The sequence below is a fragment of the Bos javanicus genome, chromosome 23 (assembly GCF_032452875.1).
Source record: "Bos javanicus breed banteng chromosome 23, ARS-OSU_banteng_1.0, whole genome shotgun sequence".
Classification (NCBI taxonomy): Eukaryota; Metazoa; Chordata; class Mammalia; order Artiodactyla; family Bovidae; genus Bos; species Bos javanicus.
In genome coordinates, this window is record NC_083890.1 from 32,602,362 (window position 1) to 32,624,547 (window position 22,186).

General features: G+C 41.3%; 1 protein-coding gene and 1 long non-coding RNA gene across 9 annotated transcripts in view; one reads left to right on the forward strand and one right to left on the reverse strand.

Moving 5' to 3' along the window:
* Positions 1-311: 311 nt before the first annotated feature.
* Positions 312-22,186, reverse strand: part of CARMIL1 (capping protein regulator and myosin 1 linker 1) — a 307,561-nt gene continuing 285,686 nt past the window's right edge. For 3 of the 7 annotated variants that reach the window (XM_061399257.1, XM_061399263.1, XM_061399262.1), the window contains 7 exons: positions 19,245-19,357; positions 13,712-14,147; positions 11,942-12,023; positions 10,117-10,320; positions 8,792-8,932; positions 6,218-6,367; positions 312-536 (listed from right to left, as the gene is read on the reverse strand). In XM_061399257.1, the coding sequence (XP_061255241.1) occupies positions 400-536; positions 6,218-6,367; positions 8,792-8,932; positions 10,117-10,320; positions 11,942-12,023; positions 13,712-14,147; positions 19,245-19,357 (1,263 nt within the window). In that variant the 3' untranslated portion in view covers positions 312-399. The other 4 variants (XM_061399266.1, XM_061399264.1, XM_061399258.1 and 1 more) reach the window with 3 other exon arrangements.
* LOC133237039 (uncharacterized) lies at positions 536-6,888 on the forward strand. 2 transcript variants are annotated; one of them, XR_009733100.1, is made up of 2 exons: positions 536-1,269; positions 5,844-6,888. It is a non-coding gene; the product is annotated as an uncharacterized LOC133237039 (long non-coding RNA). The 2 variants fall into 2 exon arrangements; XR_009733101.1 differs by lacking the exon at positions 536-1,269 and adding an exon at positions 2,017-2,547.

Below are 22,186 nucleotides of genomic sequence, written 5' to 3' on the forward strand. Positions count from 1 at the left end.
GCAGGTTTGACACAGGTACATGCAGCAGTACCCCACAGTCAGCTGGATGGTGTTACTCATGAGTATGTGTCCAGTTACCTCGTTTACCTCCCCACACTCATCTGACGGGGCAACCTGTAGCTGCCTCAGAGAAATTCAAGTAGGGCCCATGGGATAATGCTGGCATTTGTTGAAGGCAGATGAAGGAATGCATAGAAATCAAATGCCAAGGGTTGGGAAAGATCAAACCTGTGCTTTGATTCCCGAGAAATGGATTTGTTTTGGTTCTCGAGGAAAAAGGGAGAAAGAAAAAAGCACCAAGAGACAAATGCTTAGAAGAAGAAAGAGATGTTGCCCTTGGTTCCTCTCTGATGGCTAACAAAAGCACCCCTCACAGGAAGACTTCTGCGTGGGTGACCATTACACAAAAATATACTCTCTTTCTGCTTCTTCCCCAGAGTCGCTGGATTTGCTGCCTGGCTGGCCATCTTTACTGGAGGCCCACTGCTTTTGCTCTTGACACTCCTGGGCCTGCTGGCTCCAGCTTCTCCTGGACACTGAAAGGAAGGGAAGAAAGTCGTTACAGTTGATGAACAAGGAGATGCTGGTGGGGTGAGATAGGCAGGGGCCCTGAAGAGTGTGGAAGGGTTTGAGATGAACTTTCTCAGAAACAATTTTCCAAGTACATTTCAAGAGTCTAAACAGAAATCAAAAACAAACCAACAAAACAACACAGAAAAACATGAAAACCCCAGTCTATGAGAGGGTGAGCCTCTCATAGATGCGGTTGACCATCTGAGGGTGAGGACCCCAGCAGGGGAGGGTGGGGGTGGGAGGACCCGGAAGCCACTCTGTCCCAGGGGACCTCCTCGGTCATAGCTGCCCGTTCATGCGGCACAGGAAATAGGTGGCGCTGCTGGACAGATATTCCATCCGTTGCCTTCTGCACACGATTTAGGGTGGCAGTCCCTGCTTCAAGGACAGGATATGAGGAGGCGCCCCAGTGATTTCTGTCAGGCCTTTCTGTGTCTCAGGAAACCTCAGTTTCACTCTCTAGGAAATGGAATAAAGTCTTGTGGAAATGAATTAATGCTGCCTCTATTCAAACCTTTAGGAACAGCTTCCAGGTTAAAAAAAAAAAAAAAACTGCATGTTTGTTGCCTGTTCTAATCACATATGAACGTGGGGGATCTACAAAACAGTGATGGAAGAACAATCACCAGACTGAGCCTTCGTGATGTGTCCTGCCAGGCGCTCTGTTTTATCACTGTTACTGCCCACAACTACTAGGTAGGTTCTATAAAACTTGCAATCAGGATTTAAATTAAATCTTTCTCCAAAATCCATGTTCTTTTCAACTAGGTCATAGCTTCTCTGCTACTGTACCTTGGAAAAGGTCCAGAGGCCATACTCCAGCGTGGCTGTTAAGAGTTATTAAATATTACTCACCAGGTCTATTGTAGAGATATCATTTAAAAGCTAAAAATACCAAACCCCATGCACTTTGTGTGGCTTGAAAAAGTGCAGCTACCTCACTACTCAGAAGTTTAAATATCCAGTCCTGGAAAACCAAGAGGATTCATTTGATGCTTTGAATCATCTTAATGTTAGCATTATGTTAAAAAAACTCATCTTGCCAGGAACTGGCTATTTAAATGTTTCATCTGCTAAGGAATGTTGTTTTAGGAAGTGAAAGCTCATGAAACCTAATAGGCAAAATGCAAACATAATAAAGTATTTCTCTTGCCAATCCTGCTGTCAGAGCCAGATTCTGATCTCTACACAATAAAAATTTAAATTTTAGTTAATTACATTGAATTTACTCAAAATTCTTAAAAGGATAAAATTTCATGATAAAAAGTAATTTTTAAAAAACTTGACTTTTTACCCAACAGTTTTGAGCAAATTCTCAGATGGAGGGGGAAAAACAAAGAATATTATATTGATGTTTTATTTTAGCTTGATTTGGGTTAACAAAAAAAAAAAATGTGTTTGGTCCTTTGAAAGTTAACAAGCCAGGTTTGGGGAGAAAAGGTAAGTAATTTTCTAGAAATAATTTTCCCTTTTTCACAAAGTAATTTGATAGTAATACTCAATACTTAAGTTCTGAACTTCTGTGTGTGTGTACTATGAACAGGGGTTAGCAGAGAAAATTTACTATATTTTGATCTTGAAATACTTTGCAATAACCTAACCTCAAAACAGATGATTACTAGTGAAATCAGCTAGAAAATCTTATTCATTTTAAAACTAAAATAAGTATTACTCAGGTTTCCAACACTACAAATTCAAAGGAAGAAGTATGCTGATATATTGCTCGTTTATCTTCAGAGCAAACGTATTAGCTTGCTTTCTTAGATTAAAAAATTTCATCCTTCCCAATATTTATAACATCCTCAGAATCCCAGGTCTAATTGATGTCACATGATATGACACCAAGAATACCCTCTAAAAATGGAGAAATTCCTGCAATCAAATGCGTTTCTGTCACAGATAAAAACCAAGAACCCTGGACCAGGACTAACCGAAATTGAGTACCAATCCAACACAGGAATCTTCCTGCAAAAAGTAAGACTGTCCTTCAGTCTCCATCCAAGTGACACTAGCTTCTAAGTCCTCCAGGCCAGGGGGGGAGGGCGGGGGTGTGCGCAAGTTAACAGGCTGATTTCTGAGTTGGTGACATAGAGCCAACCTGGTACCAGTCATGAAAGCAAAACTTCTAATTTGCCTGACACAGTCACGGAGAGGAATAATGATATGCTGTTTCTGGAGGACTGCCAATGCAGTTCACTATGGTGGTGACATTAAAAATTCATTCTAAAAAATTCACTTTCATTGATTTAACTCTACCAGTTGTGAATGTAATAATGAGTCTAGTACCAGGCTGACATTTTCTTTGTAAGGCACCATTCTTGGACAGGAAAACTGAGGCATGGTGAGACCAAGGAACTGTTTGCACAAAGCCAAAGCACTTGGTATTAGTCCAGATTGCTAGTGCAAACAACCTTAGTAGGAGGTGTGTTCTTTGTCATTTGTTTTCCAGCCTTTAGGCAGCATTATTTGATTGCATATAATTAGGACAGTAATTACAAAATTACAATTATATTTAAGTAGGTTCAGTATTTCTGAATTCAGACTTTTTACTAATTTAGAGAAACTTTCTCTTAGGCAGCCTGATTTACTGCTTGACTTGATAACTGTTTTAAAGACTGTTTTACTACACTTCTTTAATGCAACAAGTCATACATCAAAGTTCAAGAGCTTCTCTATATGTGTCTATACACATTTATTACCATTCCAGGTACCATTAAAATTATAAAAGATACCTAAGTAAAAAGGCAATTTATTCAACAGAAACATTCTATGTATATTCATATCCTCTCTTCAGTGTTGATAACTGATAGGCTCAAATGTGAAGTCTGTCATTCTTGAAGATGATCTGAGTTTGCATATGCAAATACATATATATGCTAATTTTAGAGCATCTGAAATGTGCATATAAATTCAGAATTAGAGATATAAAAATTTGAGCTTTTCTCTATTTTAAGCTCCACTGACATTCATATTTCTCGGGAGAAAAACATGATGACCTTAAAATAATCATCTGTAGTTGGCCTTTTTTTTTTGGAATATTTTCTGACAGGCACCGAAAGTGTCAATGAACTGTTAAATTTCTTTTGAAGAGTTCACATAGAGGTAGTAGAACCCAGATCTGGTGAAAAATGGGGACATAGCACTGGGTTGCAGATTATTAGCCACAACCAAATATTTGTTGGCTATAGGCTGAATTATGGAAGAAGCAAGTGATACACTATAGGGATCTCAGAATAGGATGGCCTGTCCAAATAGGATACATTACAATGCATACAATGTCAAAACCAACTCTTTTCTTGAAGAAAATAGGACGTACTCTAATGAAGACATCACAGCTTATATTAAACGTAGAGAATGATATGAAATTCAAAAGATGCAATTACACATACTTCCAGGAAAAGAAAGCAAGCATTTTACCTGTCAAACCAATATTAAAATAGCCACATAATTAAAACATAATAATCATGATAAAAATAGGCAGCATGCTTTGAGAACAATAGCTTCTGTTTGTTTCAGAGAAAAATGATTTAGGAAGGTGAGAAAGCTGTTTTAGCATAAACAAAGCTGCTCTTAAAATACTGAAAGAAAACTACACACTGTGGTTTAATAGAATTGCTCTGCTAATTGCATTTGTTAACCAAACTATTCAGAAAGCAGACTGCTATGCAATTCTCAGGGCTGAAGACAAGTGCTGGGAATCGGCACTAACAAAACAAGATTAAAATATTGTACGTCAGATTATTTTAACTGAAGGTCCTTTAAAAATTATGCTTTTGGTTCCTGTTCATAGCTCAAGAAATCTAGGCAGGAAAGCAAATCAAGATGGTCCTATTGAATTCCATCAAAATTTGACGTAGCCCATCACAATGAGAGTTTTAAACCAAAGAGGTCATCAAAAAAAAAAAAAAAATTCAGAGAGAGAGAATTTCTTGCCTTTCTAGGATCTGGCTTTTTCTCTAGCTTCATCTTATTTTTACTCTAACTCAAAACCTCACTGTATGATCAGTGTGGTACTGGCAGGTGGGCTCTCCATCCATGTGTTGTATATATAAAGTGCTGTTGGTGGTCTCTTGAAAAATGAACGTTACATTGCGTGAAGGGTGCTTTGTTAACAACAAATGATTATAAGTCAACTGATGCAAGAGTTCAAATGTAAATTTCCAAAATCTAGCAACATCTAGGTAACCTTGGGTGTCCTTATCAAAACAGACAATATAGAGCTTCTAATTTAATATAAATTCTCTTTCTTCAGAAAATGTCTTATTGTAATTTATATGATTTGAAGATAACAGATTTTCTTGAAAACATTAAAAAATCTCTTGCAGAGAGAAGCTATGTAACTGTGTGACTATGAACACACCTACCACAGGAAACCCTTTAAAAATCAAGAAATAAGTCAGTTGTTTTCCTCTAGGGCAGGTGCTACCCAGCCCAAACAGAATGTTGCCTTCTTTATGCAGTGGGCCATGTCCTTAAGGCCACCCTGTCACCTGGCTAGTGTGTGCTGGGCCACCAGGCAAGTCAGAGGACATGGCTTATCTCACAGTATCTGGTCAAGAAGGCTGACTCCAATGCTGTTGCTGGTGGGAGACTGGTAGATGCTTGCTCCGTTGTTCTTGATTTTAACTGTGTCAGAGAAAGTCCTCAAAGACAACAGTTCCTACTGAGAAGTCATAACTCACTGGGCTACTAAGCTATAAGGTAGATCAAAGGTTTGAGAATGGTTTAGCCTTTTTCAGTAAACGGAAATTATCCCTATTTTAAGTTCACTTCCACTGACCTGCCTTCTGGGATGCTTTCTGAAGAGGCAGTAAAGGGTGTGGGATTATGGCTAAACTCCGGGCACTTTATCCCTGGAGCCACCTACCTTCATATGTTACCATCTGATAAAGTATTACAGGGAGGGGGGGAAAAAAGCCTATTCCAAGGGAAGAAATCCCTTAAAGAAGCTTCAGATATCAAAATATTTAATATTTCTTCTATGATACTAAAACTTCCTTTAAAGTCATATTTATAAAAACCTATTAACCAGGGAGATGATGAATACTTTGTCATAGAAAAACCATTTCCTCTCTGAGTCAGCAGTACTTATTCTAAAATTTCCCACCGGAGATAAAAGCTGATTTAAAAACCATTTCCTGGGACTGTCCTCACCTGAACAGAACTTTACAGGATGTATAGTGTCGAATGGAAGACAGTTATTGGGTAACTGTTGTAAAATGATATAAGAGGTTGAAAAGTAAATTGGTGTGTTTCCTTTCTTCCTATAGGGTTACAAAGTGTCCACTGAAAGATCACCTGTATCCTTTGCTAGAAGAGTAAAGAGAGAAAGGAAGAGACTAGGAGACATGACCCCAAATAGAAAAATCAACCTCCATGATCACAAAAATTTGAAAGGACAAGTCACCATAATCCAAAGTAACTTGGTCCTCCTCATAAGAATTTGTTTTTAGTTTTTTAAGTCAATACTTTTTGCCCCCCAATGGAAGGACCATCCTGCTGCCATTTAGAGAAAAAAAAGACCAACTGTATAAACAATCCCTGACCCAGTCCCAGGACAGAAGTTACTCAATTCAAGTTTGTTTTTGTTAGTGCCAGTTCATAAGCTCTGGGACAGTGAGCGATGATAAGTGAAGACTCTAACCATGTGTTGGCTGTGACTTCCTGCGCCCAATTGCATTCACTTCCTCTTCTGCAATGGTGGAGTACAGTTTTGAAGGTCTTTTCCCTCTACCGGAAGGCTTGCCACTGTCATGATCTGAATGCCTTTTGTAATAATCTCCTCTTTGCACTACTGAGGAAAAGGGATCCATTTTACCCTTTATAGTAGCAAATACATCAACGTGTTGACATTAATATTAAAAAATATATTAAAACTTAAATATCAGCTTACCCACCCCACTTAAGATTCAAGGTACCTCCAATGTTGGTCCTGAACAGACACACCATTATCTATAGAATTCAACAGCCAACATTATGGAAATGTCGTGCAAAATGAGGTGAGCTCCGAGTCTGCCCCCAAAATATAACTAACAAAAAGGCCCCTGCGTTACTATTTCAATTCCAAGATGGATTAACGAAATTCACATTCACTATGGAATAATCCAGAAGAAGCACAGCCGTTTACCTGATTCAGAAATGAGTTGGGCACGCTAGTCCAGAGGGAGGCACAGAACAAGGAAATGAAGTAGCCAGCATGAATAATGTACAAGAAAGTAGGAATGGGAACAACAGGAAAAGAGGGCTCACAAGTGGCTCTCATTCCTGGGCCAGCTTAGTGGACAAGCTGAAAAATAAACTGAAATCAAAACATTACCACCTCTGACATTTACCAACTGTTCTGAGACCTCATGTATATTTGTGAGTCCAATTTCAGTTTCAAGCAACACCATCAGAATGATCTCAGAGATTATCCTGGATCCCAAACGGGAAAGCAGTGATTTCCATAGCTCTCCAGTCTTCAGCGGGGAAGATGGGGGGTGTGAACCATCCATAGTATTTGCTATTGGGAGAGTGGGGAAGGGATCAAGTATCTACCTGTGAAGCCCTGATATGTTTGAGAAGCAACACATTCATTCCTAAGTTCCTATAGAAAGAACACCTAATTTTCCCAAAGCAGCCAAGGACCTGCCTGTAGCATCCAGTATTTCACCCTCTTGGTTAATGCTAGAGGCTCCATGGACACACTCTTTAACTCAGGAGACTGGTGGGTTACTCTGGGCCTCATCTTAGACATCTTAGAAAACATCATTTTTCAAAAACGTTAAGCAATTATTTCTTGTTCAGCCCTCAGCCCTTTTCTTTTCAATCCATCCATATTCCCAATTGCTTTTGACAAGACAAACATTCCTACTTACCCTCACTACTCCTCCATGCCTTCCCATTTCTCACCAACAAAATTCTTTCAGACATTTTTCAAAGCTTCCTTATAAGTAAAGACACAAAGACAGCAGTTGCAGAAAGGAACAAATGAGGGTAGGATGGGGAAGGGACTGTGCGGTTTGAGCAGGCAGTCACTCTGACCTGACACCACCGATTCCTCTTTCTAGACCAAGGCTTTCAAAGGCTGTGGCTATAATACTGAATCCTGTATTTACTGATCACCCAGTGTGAAATGACTCTGTCAGCCATCATTCAATGGCTTTAGTTTCTCTGTTTGACAGACTGGTTTATCAGCTTTGGTCAAAAATCCCCACCTTCTTTAATTTACAGCCAGTAGGTCAGTGAAGTTTGTACACATCAAATAAATCTGCAGAATGGAGATAAGAAAGCAGGCTGTGCTATTTTTTATGAGACTCTCAATCAACAAAGACAGTACTCAGAAACACTTTCCATTAATTTCAACCCAAAAGAAAATGAGCCAAGGTAGGAAGATGTCACAATCAGAGCAAAGAATTCTAAAGCATCAAACAATCTAAAATAAAACCAAGCAACCCCAAACCATGCTGAGAGCTATCTGGACATGGGCGACGATGGCTCCAGATAATTTCTTAATAGGTGGGGCTTAGAGTTGGCAATTACACTTTATGATAGACAGACATAACTGCACGTTGAACAGAATGGGAGAAGTGGAGAGAGACACGGTGGGGTGCGAAAGTCAGCCCAAACACACCTTGCCTCCACAGACAGCAATATTTGATCTGATTCTGGGAGAAAGCATTCAAGCCCTGGGATTATCTTGCTCTGCTCCCACCCCAGCAAAGTAAAGGAAACAGAAAAGACACAAACTGGTGTGACAGTGCTCTGAGAACATCCATGCAGGTGACACTTCTGAGAATGAGGATCATCTGACTTCACGACCACACAAGCTAACCATCCACCAGGTTTCCCAAGCCTGTGTGAGCCACTCCTGAACCATAGAAACAGCAACTGACCACCAGGTGGAGCTCTTCTGAGAAATAGTGGAACCTATAAACCTACAGGTAGCGCCAGTCGGTCACAAAACAATGTTGTTGGCACTCCTAATACACGAGGGGTCAGTTCAGGAGCATCTAGAGATTACTATTACCAAGACCTTTGGGCTGAGTGACTCAGTTACACTTTTACTCTTTGTATACAGTCTTTAACACCCAGTGTCACCAACAATGTTGAATCAAGTCTGCTCTGGTTCCAAAATGTAATCCAAGGGATGCTGACTGACAGACTAACCAAGATGAATTCCTTTCTCTAGAAATGACTCTCCTTGGGGAGAGCTAATGCAGAGAAAAAAATATCTTACCTTCCCGGGAAAAGGTCCTGGGACTGGGCTGCGGGCTGCCCTGGCCATCTCTCTCTTTGTCTGAAGGAACTTTTTTCAAGACGGGAGGAAGAAGAGCGACTTTAGGAGAACCCGGACTGGATGGAGAGTCTGGGACGTCCTCTGTGGAGACACAAAGACACCCATCAAACTGGATCCCTAAAGCGTAAGCTGGGTTAGTCTTTAAATACAAATGACTAATAATCTTTTTAAAAACATCATAGTTTTTCTGGCCAAAAATTAGTTTCATAGCCCAGTGAAGTAACAAACAATAGAAAGAAAAATTAAAACTTACAAAGAGTTAAAAATCTACAGATATGAATATACCTTGCAGACCAAATTTCCGTTTCAGAATTTCAATGAGCTGATATTTGAAAATCAGACTGTAGGTGTAAGACTAAATACTCCTTCTGCCTCAAAGGCCATTTGATTTTCTTAAAATAAGTGATGGTTATAACCCACTGACTTTACCTGCTCTCAAATCCAGTACAGTGGTCACCATATGTATATAATATAGATTTGTACTTTCAGGAGTAGGGGTGCATGTACCTATGTATACTTACTGAGATCAGTTAGAATAACTTAAAATCATGGACTTTGAAGACCAGAAAGGACTGTTGTGAACACTGTACAACTGGAGAGATTAAATGACCTGCTAAGATAAAAAGATGGCAAAACAGCTCGTCTGTTATTTCTGAAGGCTGTCCTGTTTCAGTCTAATTGAAAGGAAAAACTGAATTGCACTCCCTTTCTCTGCTCTGTCACCGGCAAGGTTAATTCTCGGTGTGGGTGTGTGTGTCCACACGGACAGTGGGGGCTGTGTGCCTCTGTTGGTGTGCCCATAGTTTGCCCAGCCCTGTTCTAAACCCTAAATATTTCACAGGATATCGGATAAAAACAGATGAAAACGGATAAAAAGCAACTTACGCTTTCCCTAATTATGGCTCTCATCCTTAACCTGTGGCTTTCTCGAGGGTCTGAGCACCTGGACTCAGCCTGCAGAAAGCTACAGCGAGCACCGCCAGGGGGCGAGCACCACACAGGGGTGCTTTCACCATCTTGCCTTCGACCCACAGCCCTGAGTGCAAGGACGGTCCCTGAGTGGGTGACCTGGGTGCTGAATGAAGGAGCCCTTCAGCCGCGGTCACTTTAGCAGGATTCTCATGGCCCTCTCCTGCAGACACCTCCCCCTCCCCAGTCATGTTCACCAGACGCCCTGGAAACCATGTGTGGAGGTCCAGGCCCTCCAGCTTGGGAAGCCACCTGGTCATAGTGTTACTTCCCAATCGGCAAAAACCAGTCCTTACCAGGCCGCGAGGCAGTTCTTGGTTTCTGCGGAATGGTGGGCCGTGCCGCCAGGTTGGGTTTGGGGGCCTGCAGGAGGGGCTTCGGGCTGGTGGGCCTGTTGGAAAAGCTCCGGGGCTTGGAGACCGCCTCCGCCTTGAGGTCGGCTTTGGCATTCTTTTCTGGGGTTCCCAAACCGAAGCGGTTCTCTGGATGCACTTTAGGCACTAAAATGAAAACGGGCACAAAAAGCACACTTTACTGTAAAAGTCAAAGGTGAAAGAAACCAATCCTTTAGAGACTTCTATAGCTGTTTATAATTTCTCAGCTATTTTAATAGAAGTATAGTTGCCTTACAATATTTGTTTCATGTGTCCAACATAGTGATTCAATATTTTTATAGACTATATTCCTTATAATGTAGTTATAAAATACTGGCTATATTCCCTGTGCTGTACATTATAGCCTGTATCTTGTTTTGTACCTGGCAGGCTGTATCTCTTAATCCCCTTCCCCAGTCTTGCCCCTCCCTCCCAGCCCCTCCCCAGTGGTAACCCTTAGTTTGTTCTCTGTATCTGTCACCAAAGATATTTTAGAACAGCAACACGCTATTCTGGCATGTTTTCAGAATCAAAACATGCTGGTGGAAAACTACTATTCTTGGTAGAAAAACAGTGAACTCGATGGCACTCTTCTGATCACTTCTGACTATTCCACGGATGACAAGCCTCATGTTTAACAGGGTACATGCCCATAGGGGCATACAGGGGCAAGAGCAGGTCTCAACGCATTTGAAGCACTCAGATCTTCCTTAGATCTGGCACAAGGTACAGTATAACCAACCGTAGGCACCTCTGTTCTGGATGACACTCTGGAGTTGGGCTGCAGGCTCTGGGAGAAGAGGACTGTGTCCCAAACCTCACGTTTAGTGAGAACCACTCCAGGAGCATCATCTCCTGCTGCCTTAATTTATCCAGATAACAAGGAAATATAAACTGGCTGAACATGAGTTATAGTCTCTTTCCTTATTAAAGTTCAACACAAGAATGTCAAACAGCAAAATGAGGTAATTAACAAGTTACTCTCCAGTTTCCATCTAAGGTCTCTTACTCTCTTACTACACCTAAAAAGTCAAAGGGACAAAGGATGTTGAATATTCATGGATGTTCAAGCTGAGAGAAAAGAGCATTCCCTCATGTCAATTAAAAGGGCTCCCTGCTATATACTATATGTGGCTTATTTTTAAAAACATCAGCAAAACAGACTCATGGATACAGGAAACAAGCAGGTGGTTACCAGAGGGGTAGAGGGGTGAGGGAGATTAAGAGGCACAAACTTCTGGAGACAAAATAAGTGTACCACAGGGATGAAGTGTACAGCCTGGGGAAGGAATACAGTCACTAATACTGTAATAACTTCATATGGTGACAAATGGTAACTAGACTTGCATGATGATCACTTTGTAATAGAAATATCAAATCTCCATGGTGTGTACCTGGAGCTAACTCGGTGTTCTAAGTCAATTACACTCCAATAATAATTGATTTCATCAGCCATGTCCCCTCTCTTTTTCCCCTCCCCAAATGCCCCCCGTTTAGGAGTTCTTCTCAAGGAAATCTCTTTCCCTTTGTGGAATCAGGAAAGGTGCCTTGTCCAGGTGCTAAGTTATCGTGGTGGGAATGAGCCCCTAAGTGGAGCTGGGCCAGGTGAAGGGCTGTGGTCTTCTAGGGAAAGTCAAGGTCCATTCTTGCTCTCCATCTTTATTTCCCTTCTGTCAATCACATGCGACTCCTGGGATCAGAAGGTAATAGTTTGTCCTAAGTGGGTGATGGCAGTGGCCTGACTTACCAGCCCCACCTCCATCCAACCGTTCTGTGCTGCTCAAGGTCAGGCTGGAAGAATCCTGGGAGACAGCATCGTTCCCAAGTTTCTAAAAAATTCAAGCACCCCATCACAAAAGTGCATAGTTATGTAAAGTGTCAAGAGAAAGAACAAAGCACATCATAAGTAGCAACAAATAATGGCTCCTTAACTCTCCTGCCGTGACACTGACTGTGCCTGACTTCGTCTCCCTGAGGCTCTGCTGCTGAGACAAAACTACAGGAAACGCTAGATGGCGCTTTAAGATCATTGGTGTATGTTTTGGGCAACTTAAATCCTAAGAATTTTGTCACTTGGAGCCCATCTATTTATCAAATCCAAAGCACAAGGGAAAAAACCCTCCAGCACTTCTCATCTTTCTACCAAAAGACAGCTATATTCATCGATGGAAACAGTATAAAATAAACAGCTCATTAGTCAAAACAGCACATTCCTTGTTATAAAGTCTATAAAACAGACTAAAATGTAAACATTTCCTTGGGCATCTGACTCATCAAAGATGTGGTCACAGTATTTACTCAGAATTCTGGCCAGTGAAGGCCGCATCGTGCCTCCCTTTGTTGAGTTAACAGAATATAGTTTTATCCCAACTCTCTACTGAGAGCTAATGAGTGAGTTAGGAGGGATCTGTAAATAGAAAATTGCTAGAGAACAGTGGTGGTGCTGGTGGAAGAACTATGATGAACAGCTATAAAATCATGTGGGATGCAGGATTTAATGAAACAATCAGTATCTTTAGAAGTAATATAAAACAAGCCCTCTGTGTCCTGGTATAACCACTTACTTTCTGAAAATCAAGAGTTCATCAAGATGGACTGTTTTATTCTGATACTTTAAATAAAGTTGGAGAACCCAGTTTTATAAACATAAAAGAGCTCAAGATAGTGTACAGACACCAAAACCTGAGTTTTTCCTGAGGGCAGGAAAAATATAGAGGTTAAAAAAGGGAAGAAAAATAAATACACAACTTATACTTTTAAAAGAGGTTCACAAATAAGTAATGCAGATTTGGGGGTACTCAGTTCAGTTCAGTCACTCAGTTGTGTCCAACTCTTTGCGACCCCATGGACTACAGCACGCCAGGCTTCCCTGTCCATCACCAATTCTAGGAACCTACTCAAACTCATGTCCATCGCGTTGGGGGTACTCAGCAGTTTTTAATAATAAAATGTGTCTTCATAGCAACATAACATATCTCCATAGTCAAATATTCAATTAATTCTAACAATACTTTGCCTTTTAAACCTTGAATTTAGCAAGGAACTTTCAGGTTTGGAAAAGGACATAAACTCTGAAAATAACTGAAAAACAGATGTCCCTGGTTAGAACTAGAATCTGGTTTCAATCATTTTATTTGCCTCCGTCAGTTGTCCTATCTCCAGTGACCCTTGGGTCTCCATTTGGATTCAACAGTCTTTCCCCAGAGTGGAGCACGTCCTTGGCACAGCTGTCACGTGTTTCTGTGACAGGCACAGGAGCACCTGAGCAGGTGAGACATGGACCTGCAGCCACTGCCCGACCTTCCAAGGCTGAGGCTCTTCAGGAGCGCGTGACCCTAGTGCTGGTGGAAAAACATGGCCAGGTCCTGTCTGTGCTCTGCGTCCTTTAGGAAAGAGCCATTTGTTTGGGGATTTTTATTTAATTCAGGCTGTTTTCCTGTACCTGTCTTGCCCATAAAAACAGCGTGAAGACAAAAATGACAAAGGCAACCAAGTCAAAAGAGACCCTCTCCCTTACCTTCAGTGAGCAAGCAGCCTTGGCTTTCATCTCCTGCTTGGCTTTCATCTCCGCCAGCAGCCCACTGCCCATCATCTGGACCCCGTACCTTCGCCCTCCCTGTGGGCTGCCCTTGCTGTCACTCCGGTCCACCTTCCCCACGTCTTCCCCTTGACTTTCTTCTAAGGAGTCGGGTGTTTTGATCTCCTCCACCCGATCAGCACTGCCATTGTGCTCGGCTGGCTTTGTGTCCTTCCTGGGGGCGTCCACAGCTGGACTTCTGACTCCCGCCTTGGGGGAGGAGAGTTCTTCTGCTGTCAAGACTGTTGAAGACCGCTCAGGTTTGTTCCGGGGTTTGATTAAATTGAGAAAGCCAGTTTTCCGAAAGTCACGTTTTTTCTTCTCATCTCCTCCTTCACTAAGCTCGTGGGACTCTGAGCCCCTCGCTGACCATCGCCTATAATTCAAAAGAAAATCCTGTTGGGTGTACTGTAATTAAAGCTTCAGCAACAGTCACTCAAAATAGAAATAAGGAGATGGCTGCTTATATAGCAACAATTTTGAAACATTTTAAAAAGCTGACTTGGAAATTGGAAGGTTGACTATCATCATATCCACAGGTGAGGAACCTGAGGCACATAAAAATTAAGAATGAGAATCTGAAGGTATCATTGGGAGGACTGAGAGCAGAGGTGAGTTTTTTCTGTTTAAATGCTCTAGTCAAGTGCCTCTCCACTAGTAAGAACTTTTAGAAAAGGTAGATCCACTCATGGCATGGATGAGTGACTGCCTTATTTAATTTGGAGGGCACTGGAAAGGCCCAGATTTTCCCTTAAGCACGTGTAATCCCTCCACAATCATTAGATAACATCTGAAATCCCACCCTAAGTGGGATCCATGATCCAGATCCTTGCTTAAATGTAAAAATAAATTATAAAAATAAAAAGCACTATTCAAAACCAAAAGAAATGTAATACTACGGAAAGAGGGAATGACATGAAAAAGCAGCTGGTGATCTTTGGGAGAAGTTTGTCAGAATATTCTGAACATCCTGAAACCTGGGAAATGGATGGGGAGAAACTAAATGATTTGGGCTGAATGGCAAGTATCATGAGAGCTTTTCACTAAGAGCTGGAAGGTACCCATGTATCTCCTCTGAGTCCCCAGGAAAATGCCAGCAGGAGAATTTTTTTAAAAAAGAAAAAAGGCCTAAGCACCAGAGAGGAGAAAAAGCAAAAACAATAGTTTGGAAGCCAAAACAGTTAGGAGTAGAAACTGACTTCATAAAGCTGGGAAAGCTGACCCCTGAAGTATTAGTTGGGAAGGCCCAGAAGCAAATGGATTTCAGGTGAAGGGACACAGAACGTGCCATCCCATAATATGCTTGTGGCATAGCATTATTTTAGGCTGGTTACTTTTAAGGAACAGCAGACATGGGAAATTTCTCTTCTGTAAGAGAAATATACATTTATACAGAAAATCACCATGTTGTAAGGGGGTATTCCTCTCCATACTAGGAGAAGCAGGATAACTGGATCCCTAGAAATTTATCAACAGAGAAGGACCAGGACTCACACCTGCATAACAACCTTACCCTTTGTTTACCTGGTTCACAATAACATCCCCTAACAGTCTCTCTTCCGTCTTTAGCTGAAGATGGTATGTAAGGTGGTGCTGTGGGCCATTTCAGGGAGTTAGTGTTCCTAGGTATCCCCCATGTATACAAGAGGTATATGTGTTAATATAATCCATGAAACAAGAATAATCGAAAAATTTGATAGTGGAAATGGGAAACTCAAGGTTGGAAGATAAGACTGAGAAAATCTCCCAGAAAGTTGAGGGGAGGAGGGGTAAGAAAAAGACGAAGAAATACAAGAGAAACAGTTTTTCTTTTTTAAATACTAGCGGATAAAGAGAAGAAATACAATTTGAATAATAGAAGTTTAAGTAAAAGAATATAGAGAAAAAGGAAGCAAAGAAATTATGAAAAATAATTCAAGAAAAATTCCAGAATCAAGGGACACAAATTTCCAAATTGAAATGGCTCATGAGTGCCTAACAAATGGGTTTTAACAAAACAAGATAAAAAAACCCACATAGAACATATCACCATAAGATGTCAACATACTAAGAACAAAGAGAAGATCCCAGATACTTTCTGAGAAGCAGAAAAACAAGCAACAAGCAAAAAACAAACAAAAGGATGAGGGCTCAAGATGACACTGGATTCTTAGAGCAACATTAGAAGTGAGAGGATAAGGGGACCAGGTTTTCAAAATTCTAAAGAAAGATGGATTCCAATCTAAAGTTCTGTAGCTGTCACAGTATTAACCAAAATGCAAGACATATGAGTTTCAGAAACTCACCTCCTGTACTTCCTTCTTCAGCAAGTAACCAGAGATGCTGCTGCCCCAGAACAAGAGTAAAGTAAGGAAGAGGATGACCCAGCCAAAGGAAATGGGAAAGACACAGGAATGAGTGAGGAGAAACCCCCAACAGATGGCAAAGTCGGGACCCCAGGAGGACAGCAGGGGACCAGACCTAAAGGCCAGGCTGGAATGGTCAGACAGTAGTGAAGTATGTGCCCAGGAAGATGAAACTGAGAAGATGTGAGGAGATTGAGAGAACATTCATACCTTTACAGAGATTTAGAAGGCATGTCAGTGACAGGTATACGGAAAACTAAGCAAATTCAAAAGGGGACAATTATTAACTCCAGGGAAAATAAAAAGTTGGAAAGGCAATATAATCACTGCATATTGTATAACTCAGCTCTGAACATTTACATGCTTATAATGAAGTAAACATGAAATACTAATGTAGCCAACAATTATGACACAGTTGCTGCTAAGTCGCTTCAGTCATGTCTGACTGTGCGACCCCATAGACGGCAGCCCACCAGGCTCCCCCGTCCCTGGGATTCTCCAGGCAAGAACAGTGGAGTGGGTTGCCATTTCCTTCTCCAATGCATGAAAGTGAAAAGTGAAAGTGAAGTTGCGCAGTCGTGTCCGACTCTTTGAGACCCCATGGACTGCAGCCCACCAGGCTCCTCCATCCATGGGATTTTCCAGGCAAGAGTACTGGAGAGGATGACACAGTTAACTAAGAAAAATGTGATAGCGGAAATGGAAAACTCAAGGTTGGAAGATAAAACTGAGAAAATCTCAGAGTTGAGGCAGGGAGGGGTAAGAAAAAGATGAAAAAATAGAAGTGTATGTGTGTTTGCCTGCAAGCGTTTGGTGGACAGTAGGGTCAGACTGTACTGTAGGAGCTACATTATCATCCTCTATAGTAAGAAGCCACTAGTTATGGTCACTATTTGAAAAATAAATAGCAACAACAAAAAAGTTATTATGAAATATGGAAACAAACAGCTAAAAGAATAGGAATTAATTGCCTCTGGGGAGTAGGGAAAGAAACAAGGTTTTTTTTTCTTTCTTTTTTATAAAACACCTTAAAACACCTCTGACATTTTAAACTACAAGGAGCATGTTGAACTTCGATTTTCAAACTTCCTTCATACTACTTGATGGTTTGACCTATGCCTGGACCTCTACATAGCAAACTGAAAATGATCTGTTTTTATGTAACAAAAAGAAATGAAACAAATCACAACTTCTAATAAATTCCATCATTATTTGATGAAATTTGATGCACCTAGTTCTATTTGTGTACTAGAACATGAAGAGAATCCTCCTAAAGCAGTATCTTTGTAGAAAGTGGGGTTTACACCTTATAAAGTTTGCCCAACTTTCACTGGGCTTATTAGAGGAGGAGGCGACTTTAAGGGCAGAGGAGATCCCCCTGGCAGTGACGACACATACGATCCGAGTTGAATGTGCACAGACCGCTCCACTAATTCAACATCAAAAGTTTGGGACGAGGAGAGCCTACAGTATTATCTGTTTATACAGATACAGGCCAAGATTGTCTTGATTCATTCAACCAAGAGTGACTGAGGGCAGATTATACATTATGGGCTTTGTCAGACACGAAGTTATAATGAGAAATCAGACCCAGGCGTTTGTTGGTGAAGGACAGTATTCTATAGGAAGAAAAGATTTGAAAACAGATCATTAAGAGGGATTTCCCCATTTGGCTCAGTTTATGTTGGTACTTCCTGAACCTTTTGCATTGAGACTATGTTCATCCATTCCCCACAATGTAAAAAAGAAAAACAAAAAAACCCTCAGGGGATTATGTTGCTCTAACAGATGTATGCGGAAGATGAAAAGAAAAAAGTATCAAGTCAGCAATAGACAAAGGGTTGTTAATTGGGGAGGAGAGGAAATGAGGCAGGGAAAAGCTTCAAAGAATAAATGATATTTACATTGGATCTTGAAGGAGAGAATAGAATTTTCCCCAGTATGGCAAGCTTCAAGGCCAGTGTCAAAGGAGATAAATAATTGGGTCCTAAAGCTTATAACATTCAGTAAGTTATACTGTTATGGATATAAAAATTTAACTTGCTCCCACCTCGCCATCCTGCAAAGGCAAGATAAGGCACATCAATCTATAGAATGGACCAGTTTTCCTTCCCTGTGCCCGGCCTGCCCACCCTCCACTTATCAGGATGGTTTAAATTAGTTCCTGGATTTGATATCTCAGGTGAAGAACATTTCACCAACACAAATCCTTATTCAGTACTTGGGAGTGGATCTGCATTTAGTTGGAGATTAAATAACTTGGTACAAGTCATGCTTAAAGGCTTGAGTGTTTCAAGTTAAGCTGTTAATAAAAGTACCACTGAGTTGACTTCTAAGGAAAGTCTGTCTTGGTAATAAGAAAATTCAGACAGAACTTTTCAGAGGCTAAATCTGAAGCCTCTTTACTAATTCTGTTGTCGTTCTGACTCTGGTAAAGCTGTGCTACTTAGCAATGAATGATGTGTGCTCCCAGACATATCAAATTATAAACATGGGGAATTTAAAAATACAGTTGACCTCTGAATAATGAGGGAGTTAATTCACAGTCAGTCCTCAGTATCCAAGTTTGTCCACATCCACAGATGCAGCCAGCCAGGGCCTGTGTAGTATCGAAGTATCTACTATTGAAACAAATCCACAAATAAGTGGACCCAAGCCATTCAAACCTGCATTGTTCAAGGGTCCACTGTTAGTCATTTCAGCCTGCCAAACGTACCTCATTGTCTGAGATACATCCAGATGAATGTAATAAAGCCCTAAAAGGAAAAAAAAAAAAAAAAACCCTTGGGGAGATACATTTTGTGGTCTGATTTAGATATTACAGTGGTTCTTCAACATGAGTGTGTCTCAGTATACCCTGGAGGGCTTATTAAAACACAGGTTGTCAGCCCCCACCTCTAGTTTCTCATTCAGTAGGTCTGGGCTACAGGTTTGAGAATTCACGTTTCTAACAAGTTCCCAGTTGATGGTGGTCTTGCAAACCACCAGAAAAGTAAACCCTCTGTCAAATGTCTATCTTATATACTTATGAAATAAGAGCCTTAGTACATACTAAGTTTAAAATTATCACTGTTAGTAATTTAAATGTGAATTAAATGGTGTGATTAGTGAAATGACTCTGAACTCACTTGGAATCCATTTTGGTCACCTTCTTGGTGAAAAATTCATCTACACCTTCATCCACTCTCCCCATAAGACCGTTCTGCTCACCATCTTGGGAGACTATGCTGGTAGCACAGCCCTGCAAACCAAACAGGTGTGATATTAATTTACATTCAATATGTATCACTAGATTTAAGACACACAAAGGCCATGGCAAGGACACAACTGATGGAGATAGGGCCCTATAGTCTACCGGAATAGAAGTCAAATGTAGAAATGAAGGTAGAAAGAAACCAAAGTGAGAAATGCACTATAAACACAAAACCTGCTGAAGGACTGAGGCTGAGTAGTGCTGTCTTGGAAGCAGCTTGGAACCTAACAGGCTGTGAAGAGTCGTGTGTTCTTGAAGCACAGGAAGGCGTTGCAGGCACATTGGTAAGGCAGGAGAATGCATGAAAAAATGACATGCTGTTTTGAGAACAGTAATAATTCCAGTGACCAGGGGCCTGAGGCTTATAGACAGAGTAAACTGCTGAGTATACACCCTAGCAGATACTGAAAGCGGCCACTCCAAACACACCCACCCACACACACTCACACTTGCTTCCTCTTTCTTGCTGAAAGAACTCTGATTTCAAGACGTGAATACTTAAACAGTACTTCTATCTCCTTGCCTGTGACTGGTGTGATATACTTCTGGCCAGTGAGATATAAGGGGGTTCATGGGCAGGTTTTCCTGCAGAAGAAGGGATGTATTTTGTTCTACATGGTTATGAGAGAGGATGTGACGTCTGAGCCATGGCAATCACCTGGAGTTCAAGAGGAATTGAGCCTGAGGATAAAAGCCACCATGCTGAGGATGACAGAGCAGAACAGTGGAAGCTATGCTTATGCTGTGCTGAATAAACCCATCCCAGACCCCGAGACTTTTGGATTTCTTGTTGAGTGAGAAAATAAGTATTTCTCATGGCTTAAGTCATTTCCAGTTCAGCATCTCTCAGATCTCTCATTCATAAATGAATACTTTCCAACTAATAATACAAGGTCTGACAGTGAACACCCTTGAATCCTATATTAAAGAGCGTGGAATTTATTTTGCAGGTGAGAGGGAGCCCTGAAGAAGTGTCATGACCCAACCTGTTTTGGTCAGATAATTCTGGGGCAACATGAAGGCTATATTGGAAAAGGCGATATATTGGAGAATAGAATAAATTCTATTCAAGAACACAGTGAAAGACTTCTGTGATTGTTTAGTCTAATCTGGAGGGAGGTGTGGGACTAAGTAGTAGGGAATTGAGAAAGAAAAAGACATTGCCTAAGATGAGGCTGAAGTTTCCAGGCTGGGTAGACGACAGCATGATTCTAGGGAACATAGTTCAGAGATCTGATTTGAGGAAGAAGATGATGCATGTAATCTCAGGCAGTGTTGTTTGAGGTGCTGTGGAAATCCAGGGGCAGGTGCCTAAAGCTTGAGTCTCAGGAAAGAAGCTCATGAGGAGCTATAAAGTCATTCAGCACTCTAGCATTTGTCTTTGAATGGACAACTCAGTGAATTCAATAACATGCTTGGTTTTGTGTCTGCGAAAGTGTATTAATATTTCACACAGATAGGTTGTGGGCCATTGAGAAAGAGCATGTATCTTGCCCATTCTCTTGGGCACAGGACAGATTCCCATGTGGTTGCGATATCTGGTCTGGATATCTTGCCACAGAGTGGTGGGAAAACTCCTTTCTGTGATCTTGATTTGCAAGTCTCAAGCTGCCTCTAGGGAAGCTGGCTCTTGTCTGCACAGGCATTGTTTTAAAAAAAAAAGACCCATGATTAGCTTTAAACAACCATCCGTTCCGTTCACTGGCAAGGTCCATTATGGAAAGGAGCTGTGTGTTTGAGTTCACGATTGTAAAATGCTGAAAAGTGAGCAGATAACAGGTAACAGACCAAGAACCCTGTGAAATGTGAAAACAATTATACCTTTCGTCTGAATGGTACTTTATAGTGGAGCCAGGCTTTCCTGTGCATTGCAGGAGAGCAGAGAAACAGCCAAGTTCAATAATGCAGTTATGGAGGGAAAGCAGCTCATTGAATAACTTCTGTTTTGATTACAAAAGACAAAGTAGCACAGAGCTAGCTTGGATGTAACTTCTCCTTTTGTAAAAGAAGACTGGAATTTCTACAGTGATAATCGCTCCCTAAGTTTGCACAGTGCTTGATCATTTACTGTTGTCTTTATACCTACCCTTTGAACTGAAAAGGAAACATAGTCTTATCCTGCCTTGTGGTTAGTCCCAGATCAAACCATGGCTCAGAGTGTGAGGGGCTCCTGTTTAGGTCACCCGAGTGATGGATGACAAGGGTACAACCCCAGAATACATGCTCGTAACCTAGGGCATCCTTCCACAACACCCTCACTTCCCCTCAGAGGCTGCCTCTCAAATTCCTCTCCCCATTTTGAGGGGGAAAAGCAGTTTTTTTACAAGTATAATTTCTCCTTTCAGCCCTTTTCTTTTTTCCTGCTTTGAAACAATTCACAGCTAGCACAGAAGGTCTCTGGGGACATGAACAATCAACAGGTTTCGGAGACGGAGGCAGGCTGAGTTCAACAAGCAGTCTGCTTTCCCATCTTGCAGGACCAGCCAGTTTTTACAGAACCTTAGAGACCCCAGGTCCAACTCTATCATTTTAGAAATAAAGAGACTAGGAGCAGAGAGATTGAGAAGTCCAGTATCACTGGGAGACCTTGAGCAAGATGCAGCTGAAAATGCACCTGTTAAAAGTAAGAGGTGTCAGCAGCCTGCAAGAAGAGCAGCAGAAACACTGAAGACTGAAATGATAGGCGGCTCGTCAGAGGGGTTCAAGGCCAAACACACCTGCGGCCTTAGCTCAATTGCCAGCAGAATGAAAGGGAAGGACATATAGACACCAGAAGTTCTCAAAATTCCATTTGATTTTGGTCTTTTCTGTCAAGGA